We start from the raw sequence: 12,836 nt of genomic DNA on the forward strand, positions 1-12,836 counted from the left end.
GCTACAGACAGGACAATTGGACCGACTTCCTACCGATAGGCGAATTCTCTTACAACAACAGGGACCACGCGTCGACAGGAGTGTCCCCATTTAAAGCAAATTACGGTTTCGAGCCAATATTCGGCGGAGTCCCTTCTAACGCGCAATGTGTACCTGTAGTAGAAGAAAGACTTAAAACTCTACATGAAGTACAAACTGAATTAACTGAATGTTTACGAATTGCACAGGAAAGCATGAAAGAACAATTCGATAAATCCACAAGACCAACACCGGATTGGAGAGTTGGAGACCAAGTTTGGTTGGACAGCAAGAACATATCCACCACAAGACCCAGCCCTAAACTGGATCATAAGTGGCTGGGCCCTTTCAACATTGTTAAGAAAATATCATGTTCCGCTTATAAACTAACTTTACCTCTATCCATGAAAGGTGTTCATCCAGTCTTTCACGTCTCTCTACTTAGGAAACACGAACCTGACAGTATCAACAAAAGGCACCAACAGGAACCGAGACCAGTCATAATTGAAAATAACGAAGAATACGAAGTTAATGAAATTTTAGATTGTAGAAAGAGGTACAACAAGTTAGAGTACTTAGTCAGTTGGAAGGGATCCAGCTCGAAAGAAAACTCGTGGGAGCCAGCAATTAACTTAAAGAATAGTTCAGAATTAGTAAATGAGTTCAATGATAAATTTCCTAACGCATCTTCAAGACACAAAAGGACACGGAGAAAAAAGTGAGAGGGCAAGCTTTTTCCCCACGGGGTTTTTTAACGCTGCCCGGGGAAGAACACAGAGCTTACAAGAGGGAGCTTGGGCGTAAAAGGGGGAATAGTGTTATGATCTTACATGTCACCGCTCTGTGACACACACTATTATATGTCACTGATTAGATTACTATCTAGTGCGCATTGCGCCAGTTGTATTGCTCCTCATCTGACAATCTACCTAATAGCCAGAAACCACCATTGCTGTGCCACGACTCTTGTCGAGAACCCATCACCAGGCCTTAACACCCTGAGGTGAGTATCTATTTTTGCCCATGTGACTAAGGTCTTTAGAGTGTATCCCCTCAAACTCACACCTTTTGTACCAAGCTTTACCCCACAAGAACTAATTGGCAAATTTGAATTTCAATCAAAGTTTTTCCAAAGAAATCAAATAAGATCTGATTAAATAAATCAACAAATTCTCAAGGGTTGTAACCCATATAATTGTCAACCTCTTACACCAATGTATAACCTAAGTTTAAACCTACCTAGACTTCATAGAGTGAGGGATAGGTAAGTTGAGTGAGTTTGATACATAGTAGGCTCAGATTACAGTTTATGAAGTCAGTGTAAGGTATGTTGTTTGATGATCAGAAAAGGGAATGAATCTCAATGAATGTTTTGTGGTTTGAAAACAAACCAAAGAGATGTAACAACAAATATAAATTCCGACTGAATTCCATACTGATTGAAAGCTATCAAAAAAGAATTGAATCATGTTCAAATAAATCCCCCCTCATGATAAGTTGAAAGAAGGTTTCAACAAATAACTAAGTCCCATAGGTCCAGCTTGGGACTTAGCAATAACAATTTCTCAAGAGGACAAGTTGATTGAGAGATGAGAGAGTCAAGTTTTTCAAGTTGTTTTTGTCTATAGATATATGATCTAGATGAATAGCCATGAATCATTTGAAATCTGATGGAGCAAACAAACAGCATACTATGTATCAAAAGTTCAATCAACAAATTGAAGATCTTCTTTATCAATCAAAATATTTGATTCAGAAAGATGAGTGAATTTTGAACGTCGTATATAAAATAGAATCAAAAGTTTTCCAGGTAGTTAGTCTTTTGGCGTGAAGATTTGATTCTTTAACCCTTGTTGTAACAAATGGCAAGATTTGATCAAAGTAGAGAGTATTAGCGAAGAATTTAAAAAGGAGAAAAAGGATCGATTGAAACTTGAATTCGAGATGGGTTGTCATGGTAAGTTCCTTGTTTTTGGGGCCCAAAGATTTAAATTCCTTCTCGATTAAACCTACAAGTTGAAAGTCCTTCGATGAGATCCAATTTGATTTACAATTTCAAGTTTTGTTCAGGAAGTTTTTTCAATTCTCATACTCAAGATTAATTTGAATTTCGAATTAAATCAAAACGGTCATCACCACTTTAACTTTCAAGAACATCAAATCGAACCCAATGAACTATCAATAATTCACTTTACACTCACACCCTTTATCAACTTTAAACCAACTTTCAAGCTCACCATCAACTTAATCAAGCTCATCATCATCATCATCATGGCATACGATCCAAGAGATAGATATCCAAATCATCAACAACAACCACCACCACCAGATTCACATTACTATCAATCATACGATCAATATCAAGAACCATCTCAACTACCATATGGTCCAACCACTGATCATCAACTACCTTATACTTCATCACAACCATCTCATCAACAACCATATGTAGAATCTCATTCACCATATCCCACAAGTCAAGATCATCAAGAAGCATATCATCATCAAGACCAACAAGCATATCATCATCAAGACCATCTAAACTATCCACCAGGTTCGATGGACCCTTATTATTCTCATCAAGACGCTCCTCCTTCTCCTCAACCTGCTTATTATAATCAATACGATGATCATCAATCATCTGGTTATCCTATTGATGAAAAATCAGATTATCCTCCTCCTCATACTGCTCAACATCTCGTACCTAATCCTAAATCTAGTTTTAATCAAAACTCTAGAGGTAGTGTAGCAGCTCAGGTTAGAGATCTAATTCATCTTTTTCCAAAACTTTTAACCACTTCTTTTTAATCATTCTGTTTCTTTTTCTTTTTCGTTTTGTAGATGGCAGCAGAAGGTGCTATACCAGAAAAAGCTGGATTAAGAATGTGGAGATCAGATGAACATTCTGGAGCGTTCTTGAGAGGTGGTAAAGGAAAATGTTGTGGTAGATGTTGTTGTTGTACAATGATTGTAGTTGCATTACTTTTAATTGGAATCGTGGCTGGGTTTTTGTGTAAGTTGAACAAGTTTTGATGATTTACAACAACAATCTTCACTTGGAATTGAACTTGTTTTTTCTTTGTTTTTTCATAGTATGGGTTAGACCACCTAATGCTACTTTTAATGGAATTGAACCACCTACAGCTGGAAATCAAGTCGATTTACAAGAAGGAGGATTCTTATTAAACTTTGATTTAAACGTAAGTTTTTTGATTTTCATTACCATTATCGAAAACCCGAATCCAAAGCTTAACTGATTGAATTGGATTTTTGGTTTCGTTTTCTTTAGATTGGAGTGACCAATCCGAATTTCTTTGGAGCTTCATTTTCTAAAATCTCAGCAAAAGCTTATTATCCATTAAACAAAACCGCTCCTTTAGGTGGAGGTGAAATGGATAATGTTCAAATCCAATCACATTCTAATACAACTATTCATTTCCCATTTCAAATTAATTATACTACTGCCTTTGATCCGAAACATGCGATCTTGGCTGATATTGCTTATAAATGTGGTTTTCTAGGTGCTAAGAAAAATAAGTTGATCTCTTTTCTTTCTTTCTTGCATTGATTTACAAAGAGAACTAATTTTTTTTCTGGGTGGTTTTTTTTGGATGATAATTACCTCCGATTAAGATTTCATTTGATATTACGTTAAAGTTAAAGATTTTAGCTATTTCAATCTCACCTACTTTTTCTTCTTCAAATTCATTTACTTGTCCATTAAAACAATCTGATTTTAATTCAGTTTTAGGTGGACAACAATCTATGGAAGCTTTACAAGAGATGTTAACAGGAACGAATGCGTCAAGGAAACTTAAACGAAGTTTGGAAGAAGACCAAGCGGCTAATGAAATGGCATTGAAATCCATTGGGATCGGATTCTTTCATTGGGATTTAGAGGAGCTTTTTGGGTTGGATTTGGATGGGTTTGAAAGTCATCAGGTTGGTTGGAATGGGTTTAGGGAAAAGGTTTTGGTTGGGTTTAGAAGAAGGTGATCTTTTACTTTCAAAACATATGTTGGTGGGCGGGGTTTTCCTTTTGGTTTGTTTGGACTATTATCATCATCATCAATTTTTTTGAAGAGGACATCAAGAAGAAGAAGAAGAAGACAATTTGAAAAAAAATTCATTATGGAATTTGTTGTGTAGTTCTTTGCATCTATGACTTTTTTTCCTTTTTTCTATTCATTCATTCATTTCATAAAGAAGAAAAATTGAAAGTAAAAGAAATCGGATCGGATCGGATCACAATTTCTGTCTCTATGTGTGTGTGTGCTTTTCGTCGTTTAGAGATGTCTTCGAACTTGATTATAATCTCTTAGACTTGAATCTCATGAACAAGTTTAGATGATTTGATTTTGATTTTGATTTTTAAAGATGATTTTCGTTTCTTCTTTTCTTTTTCTGTTTTCTCTTTTTTTTTCTCGGTGATTGAGAAACGAAGAAAAAATAAACACTTCAAGTTGAAGAGACCAAAAAAAATGGATTGGTTTGATTGATTGATTTTTTTCTTTTACATATATATTTGCTCATCAAGATTTTTTCTTTTTCTTTTTCTTTATTCTCCAGAAAACAAAAAAAATGTTACTTTCTTTTCTATGTTTATATAGATAGTTATATACCATGTCTGTTTTTTTTTTCGCCTGGAAAATTGATTTTTTTTCTCTACAAAAACTTGATTCAACTTGATTCAACTTTTTTTTCTTATTCCTTTTTTTGTTTCTTTTTGTAAAAAGAATGTAAACAGTCTTTTCTTTTGTGTGTATGTGTGTGTGTGTTTTTGAATTTTATTTATCATGTGATGTGTTTGTGTGTTTTTTCTCAAGTTTTATATATCTTTTTTTTCTGGATGATTTTTTTTCTGGGTGGGGAAAGCAAGTGAAGAAAAAGAAAAGGGGAAAGGAAAAAGAAAAGGGGAAAGGATAAGAAGAAGGAGAAAGGAGAAAGGAAAAGAGAAAGGAGAAGATTGGGATAGTTTTTTGGTTTTCTTTTTTTTTCTGAAATTTAATTTGAAAAAAACTTTTTTTCTCAATTCATGATTTATATTGATCTTGTGATCAACTATGTTGTCTTGAAGTTGGTGCTACAGACATGGTTGATCAAATATTAATCATACTTTGCTGATCTATTTAGAAAGTGTAACTTCAACACTGGTATCGATGCAGTTTAAACAGTGGTTCTGATGAGACAATGATTGCATGTATAGTTGATCTGATACATTGCATGGACACAATACTATATGCTTTGGATATGTATACTGGAGAGAGAAAGACAAGAGAGAAGTATGCTGGTTTGGTATTTTGTAATCACCTCATTAGCTTACCTTATATATTGTTCAATCATCCAACCTCCTCCCCCCCCAACCTTCCCCTCCTCATCTGCTGTGATAGTCTATTTACAAAGCAAATTGCTGTCTGGCCCCTCTGTGCTCCATGTTTCATTGAGAATTTTCACTATATCACAAATTGCAACCTTGTTTGGTACCAGGAATGGCATGAGAGGTCTTACTTCTTCCAAAGTCTCATCATTAGCAAATACATCCAAGTCTTCTGACAAGTACAAGATTGTAAAGCTATTGCACATCAAGTGAATAGGATGTGGTATTTTTTTTTCAGAACAAGACTAAACTTATACATGTGGATACATGCTGAATTGTCCTGGCAAGTTTTCTATTTTCTCTTCTGCAATGTTCCAGAGTGTTGCACTGTCCTTGTATTCTGCCTTTTAAAATCCTTAATGGCAGGCTTGCATCTTCTGGAAAAGAAACATGATTGATTTGTATTGAAGATCACAAAGCACAACTCAAAGTGTCTGTCTAACATACAATTTAAGTGTAATGAGCCTTTTGAAGATGTCCCACTTGTTTGAAGATCTTGTCACAAACAGGTACATGACCCTTGACTTGCCCAATGTTGACTTGCCCAAATTCTTTATCATGAAGCCATATTGAGTGAAATTCAGCTTGATATGCAAGGAATAAATGGGCACAGAAACTTACCTTGGCCACAATCTCATTGAGCCTGAGTATGTCCCCAGTGCCTGTGCTGCTAGTTTGAGATGGCAAATGTATGTTATCATGAAGAAGCTAAAAGAATTCATTCATACAAATAATTAGAGTAAAAACAAAATGAATGGAAATGAAAATGGAAAAAAGAAAAGGAAAAAGACTTATGATGGTCTCAAATCGTTTGCAGACTTCTTTCAGCATGACATTGATCAAGGTTTTGAGATCTTTGGGATGTGCCACTTTTGGATTCTTGCTTTAACCACCTGAGAGCAATCTTTTTTTCCACTTATCAGGATTGGACAGAATCCCATTCTATAATTACTGGTATCAGTAACCAAACTTTGAAAGAGAGGTATAGTTAAATGCTTACCATGGATGTAGTGTATAGAGACAGCAGGAGGGTGACTTTCTTGCCTATCTTGTCCTTCTTTGCAGTGTATTCCTGCAGGTAACCTCACAAGTTTTTCTTTGGGGCAATCTGGCAAATCAAGTTCTGAGAAGGAAGGACCTTGTCAGTTGGTTTTTATTTCACTTGATAATAAATCAAAAGTTGTGCTTGTAGCTCTGCAGGTTCTTCTTTTCACAATAGCAGTAGACTTGGACATGATTTCCCAAACCTTGGCCATCTGATGTGTCAAATCCTTGTGGATTGTTGTCTTGTGTTGTTGATTTGATGGACCAAGTTAAACAAATACCATAGATTGAAATTTGGTGGTAGATGTCTGTCAGTTAATGTGAGACAAGAAACAAAGAAAAACTCACTCACGCTGCATGATTTCTGGCCCATGACTGTGTGATGGTTGTCAAGATCAGCACCATCAGAGGATTGATTTAAAGTCTTCAATCTAGGTCCCTTTAGCAGAACCAATTGTGGGGGATGGCAAGTTGGGTCATTTTGACAATTATTCTCAAGATAACAACCACAGCAGTTGCTGTTGTTGCAGTTGTTGTTGTTGTGATTGTTGTGAGTGGTGGTGGTGGGGTTGTTAGGGTTGATTTCGTTGATGTGGGTGGTGTTGTTTTTGTAATCTCTTCCACCATATTTGTGGTCCAAGTACAACAGAGCTTATTAATGGATGTGAAGAGAATTTTTATATTGAAGAAAATCTGTACTGACTCAAACTGGCTCAAGTCTCCCATCCAATTGTAATCCAATGAATGAAGTGCGGCCTGGGGAGTAGGTAGGTGTGCTTGTACATGCTTGGGTTTTGATTTACCTTTCTTGTTTGAAGTCTGCATGGCTGGTGGCGCCTTACACTTACTTGTGGTCACTGGGTTCTTCAACATGTAAGTATTGGGTCCCTTATGCAACACACGGTGGGCTACAGTTGGTGACCTGTGTGTTGGTATGGATAGCTGGGAGGCATTGGTATTGGATTCCAAAGTGATGTGTGGATGGTTGATGGACCTTTGGAGGGAGTTTGCCCAATTGATTTCTTGGTTGGCATGGGGAAAAAGAGGTGTTGGGACATTTTTCTGAGGGAATGAGTGCGGCAAGATGAAGATGTGACACCTGAAACAATCATCCAAAACCAGAAGTCTTGATTGAGCTTCACTTTAAATAATCCAATCACACAAGTCATGAACAGGGATCCAAGATAAATAGAATAAAATGAGAATGGTTTGAAGGGAAAATGAGGAAAACAAACACCATCCAATGAACATAGAAAATCAGGAATATATTGACAAAAGAGAGAGAGAGCAATGAAAGAGGAACAAAATATCTTTGATTTGAGAAGATTTTTTGTGAAGCTGGTTTTTGTTAGACCAGATTCCTTCCACAAATATACAGATATGTTCACCTCCTATACTGATGTACAGCCCTGTACCACTTCTAAGGCCTTCAAATTATTTCTGAAAAATTCCAAAGAATTGTGGATGGTACGTAGTATTATCAGAGTGGAATCTGGGGAAAGGTGACGGTCACAAGCAAAGGTTGTTGACAAGCGTACTTACAAAAGAGGCACAATAAAATTGGCACTGCAACATCTACCCCAATGGGCAATGCATGCCAAACCTAGCTCCATTCCTTACTCTACATTGTCTCAAAAACTAATTGTCTCTCAAGTTTTGTCCCAGAAAAATTTTGTGTTCAAGTTTTCCTATCCTCCTTTTATAAACAAAATTGTAACCTTATACACACAAAATATTTATACAGTTTCTTAATATCTTATCTACTATTTTTTCAAATCATCTCCAAAAAATTTGTTCAACAATCAGCTCAATTTCTGTTTTTGTTGTTGGTTTTGTTTTTTTCCCGCCCACCACCCTCTAGTCAGACTAGGGTTAAGTTTCAGGCCTGCAGCCATCTCTTCCTCTTGTCTGAACGCAGGGGGGCACTCCAGTGGAGCGCCCAGCGCCTAGTATGGGCCACCCACATGCACTCTCTGCGCTCTCAATCACATGAAACTCGGGCCTCAGGGCCACTTCTCTGAGTAACCACAACAACCTGTGCCACCATTGCCAACCTGATTCCTTTTCAATCAATATAGAATGACAAACAAGGACCTTTAAGTAATTTGGTATGTGGTCAAACTTGATGACCAGCTCAAACATGCACTTTGTCTTGTTTGGATCTAGCTCAATTATTCCTATATCTGCCTTCATTTTGAATCTTGCTGTGGATTTCAAGTTGGCCTTCTATGCAATTCAAGAAAAGTATTGATGGTTGTACAATAAATCTCATGGGTGTGTCTCATGAGAACTCCAACAATCATCTGGCTGGACAAGCTCATAATTGCTTTCATTTAATGTGCCTCAATATGGGCTTCAGATAAATCTGCAAAACAATTTGGATTGCAAAACAGAAATTAGCTTCAGAAAGAGTCTGAAGAGGTCTGAAGCCTTCAGAGGTTTGTAAAGCAATGTATGACAGTATAGTGTCTGTACACCTTCCAGGCAAATCTGGTCTGACAAAAACCAGTTTCAGCATGGTTTCAAGTTGGCATTGTTTATCAATTTTCATATTTCAATCCTCTGAGATATCTTAAATGACTTATGAAAATAAAGAATTAAAAAACATCTCAGATGAGATCAATAAGTCTTTGTATCAGTTACCTTGGTGTGCATTGGTGAGTTGCCTAGCTGGTGGACTACAAATTTCATCAAAGGAACTTCCTGTTGTGTCTGTGAATTGGAGGCCACAAATCCTATTGTGGCCAGTTCACTGCAAGAAGTGTACTATGTCAGAGTGTGGATTGATCAGACAGATGCAATTAAGATGATTAAACTTACTGTGTTAATCAACCAACAGGTCAGCAAGCTCTAAAGAGCTGGCTGAGTTCAAAGTTGTCAGGAAGTGGCAGTTATATTCCTCATTCAAGCCTTGAGGAGGTAATCCAGGCAAAGTAAAGTAGAAAGCAAAGTGCTTGCTCCATTGTTTTGATGTATCCCCTAAGAGTTTGTTGCAGTAAAGCACCAGTCACATATATTGAATGAGATTTCTGTTAGCATTTTTGTGCCAGGGATTCTGTAAAGGCATTTTGATGAAGTTCCCAGTGCCAACATCCCCTGGGTTTTATGTGAGTTTACATGGTAGGCTGCAAGTGAGTAGATACAATACAACTCTCACCATACATAAGATCGCCACAATATTTTTTTCATGAAGACATCCTTGTGCAATTCAATTGCATTGAATACTCTCCAGAGGTCTCTTCCCAATCAATGTCATCATCAACAACGGTTTTTTAATGTGTTGCACCAATAAAGTGATCAAGGAGTAAGTCATAGACCCCCCCAATTGAACAGATCAACTTCAATGATGTACTCTGTCTTTCCAAGCTTCCATATGTGTGTCTACAATCGCTTCAAAATCCTTGATCTATTGAAAATCATCAACAATTGCCTCAGTCAGGTGCCCTTAGTATTAGAAAAACTACAATGCAGGTCCCAACTCCAAGGGTGTCCCATCGATAATTTTCATGTCGACGAGCAACAGCGTGGGGGTTTGTTGAGTTTGGGAATCATCATCATTTCTTCACTCAATCAATCAGCTCGATCTCTAGCTCAATTTGATATTTGCAACGCCATTATGCACACTTCTTTGATGATGATGGCTCACACTGTCTTGACTGATAGATCGACTCTACATATCATTGCAATGGTTCCTAATGCTTTGTTTATGAAACAGCTCTGTGTTTGCCTTCGCTCATTCATGATGCTTGTCTGAGTCTTCAATCCTCAAGGTGTCTCACAAAACCCTAAGATGTAGGGGGATATACATTCAGATTTCACTGTAGCGGAAATTTACAAGAACTACCAGAGTGCTCGTGGTTAATCAATATGATGATGTACAGAATTTGTACGTAAAGTCGAAACAAGTAGATTGAGGGTCATTTTTACGATAGGAAGAATGAAAGACCTTGGATAGTAGGCAAAGATTTGCGATGATAGTTGAAAAGAGTGCTTTGACCGAAAAATATGACTTTGTATGTGACTCTCTTGGTTGAAATTCTGCTCAAAAGAATAACTGGAGTCTTTGTAAATGATAGTATCCAATCCAACGGGAGTACACCAGTTGCAAAATCCAGCATCAGTAAGAGGTTCCAAAAAAGATCAAGTGCTCTACACACCTTACTTGCGCGTAATCTAAAGCCTAGCGACGGCAAAATTTATAGCTGCCCTCTCGCTGCTCGATCCGGCGTAAGCTAAGTGAGGGATGATGGAGCCAACAGTTTGACATATTGAGTCCCCGGTTAGGCAACAATCAAAGGTGATTGAAGAATACTGTGTAGGCATTCGAATACCAAGGAGAGAAGCAATGCCGGATCCCGTTCTCTGTTAATTGATTTCAATCAGTTAGATCAAGAGCTTCTCAAGATGAAAGAAGGTAGGAAGACTTTTGATGATTGCCTGTAGAGGTGATACTGACCGCTGAACACATATTTTGAGGCGCACCGGATGTGAAGTAAGGGTTCCCGTACAGCACAATCGCGACAATCAAATTAGGCGAAATTGATAGGTTCCTCATTGTCTGAGTTACTACCATGGCCTTTGACCATCAAGTAGGCGAACGGGGGTGGAGTCAAAAAGTAAGCGATACACATGCCATGCGATTCCAAAGACCATTCAAAGCCGACCTACACCTTCCGAATATCCAATCAAAACGTAAACTTGTTCAGGACATTGGCTTTGTTGTGCCGTCAAGTATCGATTGGCATCAGCAGCACCTTGTAATGGTCCTGTCGTGTAGTCTACTGATGCCGGATACACGACCTCGTAGTTTGCACCACCAGGTACAGCAGCTAGAACTCCGTTGATAAACCCACGATATCCTGTGGGGCGGACTTGACTCTCACCCGTACCTCTCGCACTTTCAAGAGAACGAGAAGTTAAAACCAGACTAATTGTGAATCACAAGGATCAAATATTCAAGAAAAAAAACCAAGAGAACAGGGAAAGTAGGACGTGGGAAAAGGAAAATGGAGACACATTACCTTACTATCTTGTAAGTGGTGCATCCAGTTCCACCACCAATCAATGGTTTGGCAATGAGCACTTTTAGTAAGCTTAAGCACATGACAAGAATGATTGTAGCATTGATAGAGTTCATTTTACGTTGAATATAAATTGAAGACTTCACCCAGTCAGCAAAAGGAAATAATCAAGAGCATGGCAATGAGCTCAAGACCTCTGAAGACGTGTTATGATACACTTGTATATAGGAAAAAACACTGAGCACTCCCTGCTACGCACCTTTTCAAGATCAAAACTCAAGACTTTTAGATATTATATGAAACTGTTAAGAAATCTGCAGGATTGTTGTGGAGAGCAATTCAGTGGAAGACCATGGAGCCTTTTATAATAATTGCAAAGATAGTCTCATAGAGCAAATTCATGCCGCACGTTCTCGTATCCTCATCTTCGCATTGGCTAACTCAAACTGGTCCACTTCTCAGATTGACAACTACTTTCCTTCATCGATCAACACTTATCTTATATAACCAGCACATCATTTCTGACTGAAAGAATCCAATCACGAAAGAATTGTGATATAGGTTGATGGCCGAATGAAGAATGAGGTAATAAAAGGGAAAGAAACATATGAAGGTTTTACAAGAAGAGGAAGAGGAGTTTGAAGAAACTTTAAGGGAGTTGAACCGATGCTTGTGATCAATGGGCACGGTATGTAAAAAATGTCGTGATATTTACTTTCCTGAGGATGTACTGATTGTGTTGAGCCTCGAGAGGCACAGCGATCAAATCGATATCTCAAATATCATTAGGAGGCTCGTTTTCAACGATTTTTGGAGCTCTTCTCAAAAGTGGCTTATAAATCACGTCGAAACATCTTTTTGGCGAGATCAACCATTCATTAGAGACTAAACCAAGCACCCGCACGTTGTTCAATCAAGTCATATGGGTTTCCGGTTTCTGTAGGTGAAATCACCTTTACCGCCGAGGAAGTTTCTATGAAGGCTGGTTTGATATGCCATTGCATAACTTGTCGAACCATGACATGCAAGATGATTTCTCAAGTAGTCGATGGATCGTTTATCATCTGACTCATATGTCCACTTCCAATCGATATCAGCGTCTTTCTCTTACAATTTACAGGCTAGTGCTCAATCAATTAAGATTACTCATGGTCAACCGAAAGTATATAAAGACACGACTAGTGACAGCGGCAAACCTGTTTATCGGCAGATTCCCCAAAAAAACAGCTGGAATGGGATCCATTGACCGAATGTGATTTTGTTGATCGTCAGTCGCTTAGAAGTGATTCCAGACGGAGCGATGATCAAAGTAGGTTGTATTCAAGAATCCGAATCTGTAGAGCCACAAAGCGAAGTCTATGTAGAACGTGCTCTAG

General features: G+C 37.9%; 3 protein-coding genes across 3 annotated transcripts; 1 reads left to right on the top strand and 2 right to left on the bottom strand.

Annotated features, from left to right (window-relative positions):
* Nucleotides 1-1,962: 1,962 nt before the first annotated feature.
* On the top strand, nucleotides 1,963-4,014 carry MELLADRAFT_76315 (uncharacterized protein; the record flags this gene model as incomplete). Its single annotated transcript, XM_007403576.1, has 7 exons — nucleotides 1,963-1,975; nucleotides 2,171-2,775; nucleotides 2,860-2,944; nucleotides 2,993-3,031; nucleotides 3,112-3,218; nucleotides 3,308-3,539; nucleotides 3,764-4,014. The coding sequence occupies 7 exons, from the start codon at nucleotides 1,963-1,965 to the stop codon at nucleotides 4,012-4,014; spliced, it is 1,332 nt and encodes a 443-aa protein (XP_007403638.1).
* Nucleotides 4,015-6,568: 2,554 nt separating this feature from the next.
* Nucleotides 6,569-7,312, bottom strand: MELLADRAFT_58552 (uncharacterized protein; the record flags this gene model as incomplete). The annotated part of the gene is made up of 3 exons (XM_007403961.1): nucleotides 6,569-6,747; nucleotides 6,788-7,090; nucleotides 7,288-7,312. The coding sequence occupies 3 exons, from the start codon at nucleotides 7,310-7,312 to the stop codon at nucleotides 6,569-6,571; spliced, it is 507 nt and encodes a 168-aa protein (XP_007404023.1).
* A 3,300-nt stretch (nucleotides 7,313-10,612) lies between these two features.
* Nucleotides 10,613-11,576, bottom strand: MELLADRAFT_123631 (cutinase; the record flags this gene model as incomplete). The annotated part of the gene is made up of 4 exons (XM_007403960.1): nucleotides 10,613-10,801; nucleotides 10,896-11,005; nucleotides 11,104-11,336; nucleotides 11,461-11,576. 4 exons carry the CDS (start codon nucleotides 11,574-11,576, stop codon nucleotides 10,613-10,615), a joined length of 648 nt encoding a protein of 215 aa, XP_007404022.1.
* Nucleotides 11,577-12,836: the final 1,260 nt, after the last annotated feature.

This window comes from Melampsora larici-populina (genome assembly GCF_000204055.1).
Source record: "Melampsora larici-populina 98AG31 unplaced genomic scaffold MELLAscaffold_1, whole genome shotgun sequence".
NCBI lineage: Eukaryota > Fungi > Basidiomycota > Pucciniomycetes > Pucciniales > Melampsoraceae > Melampsora > Melampsora laricis-populina.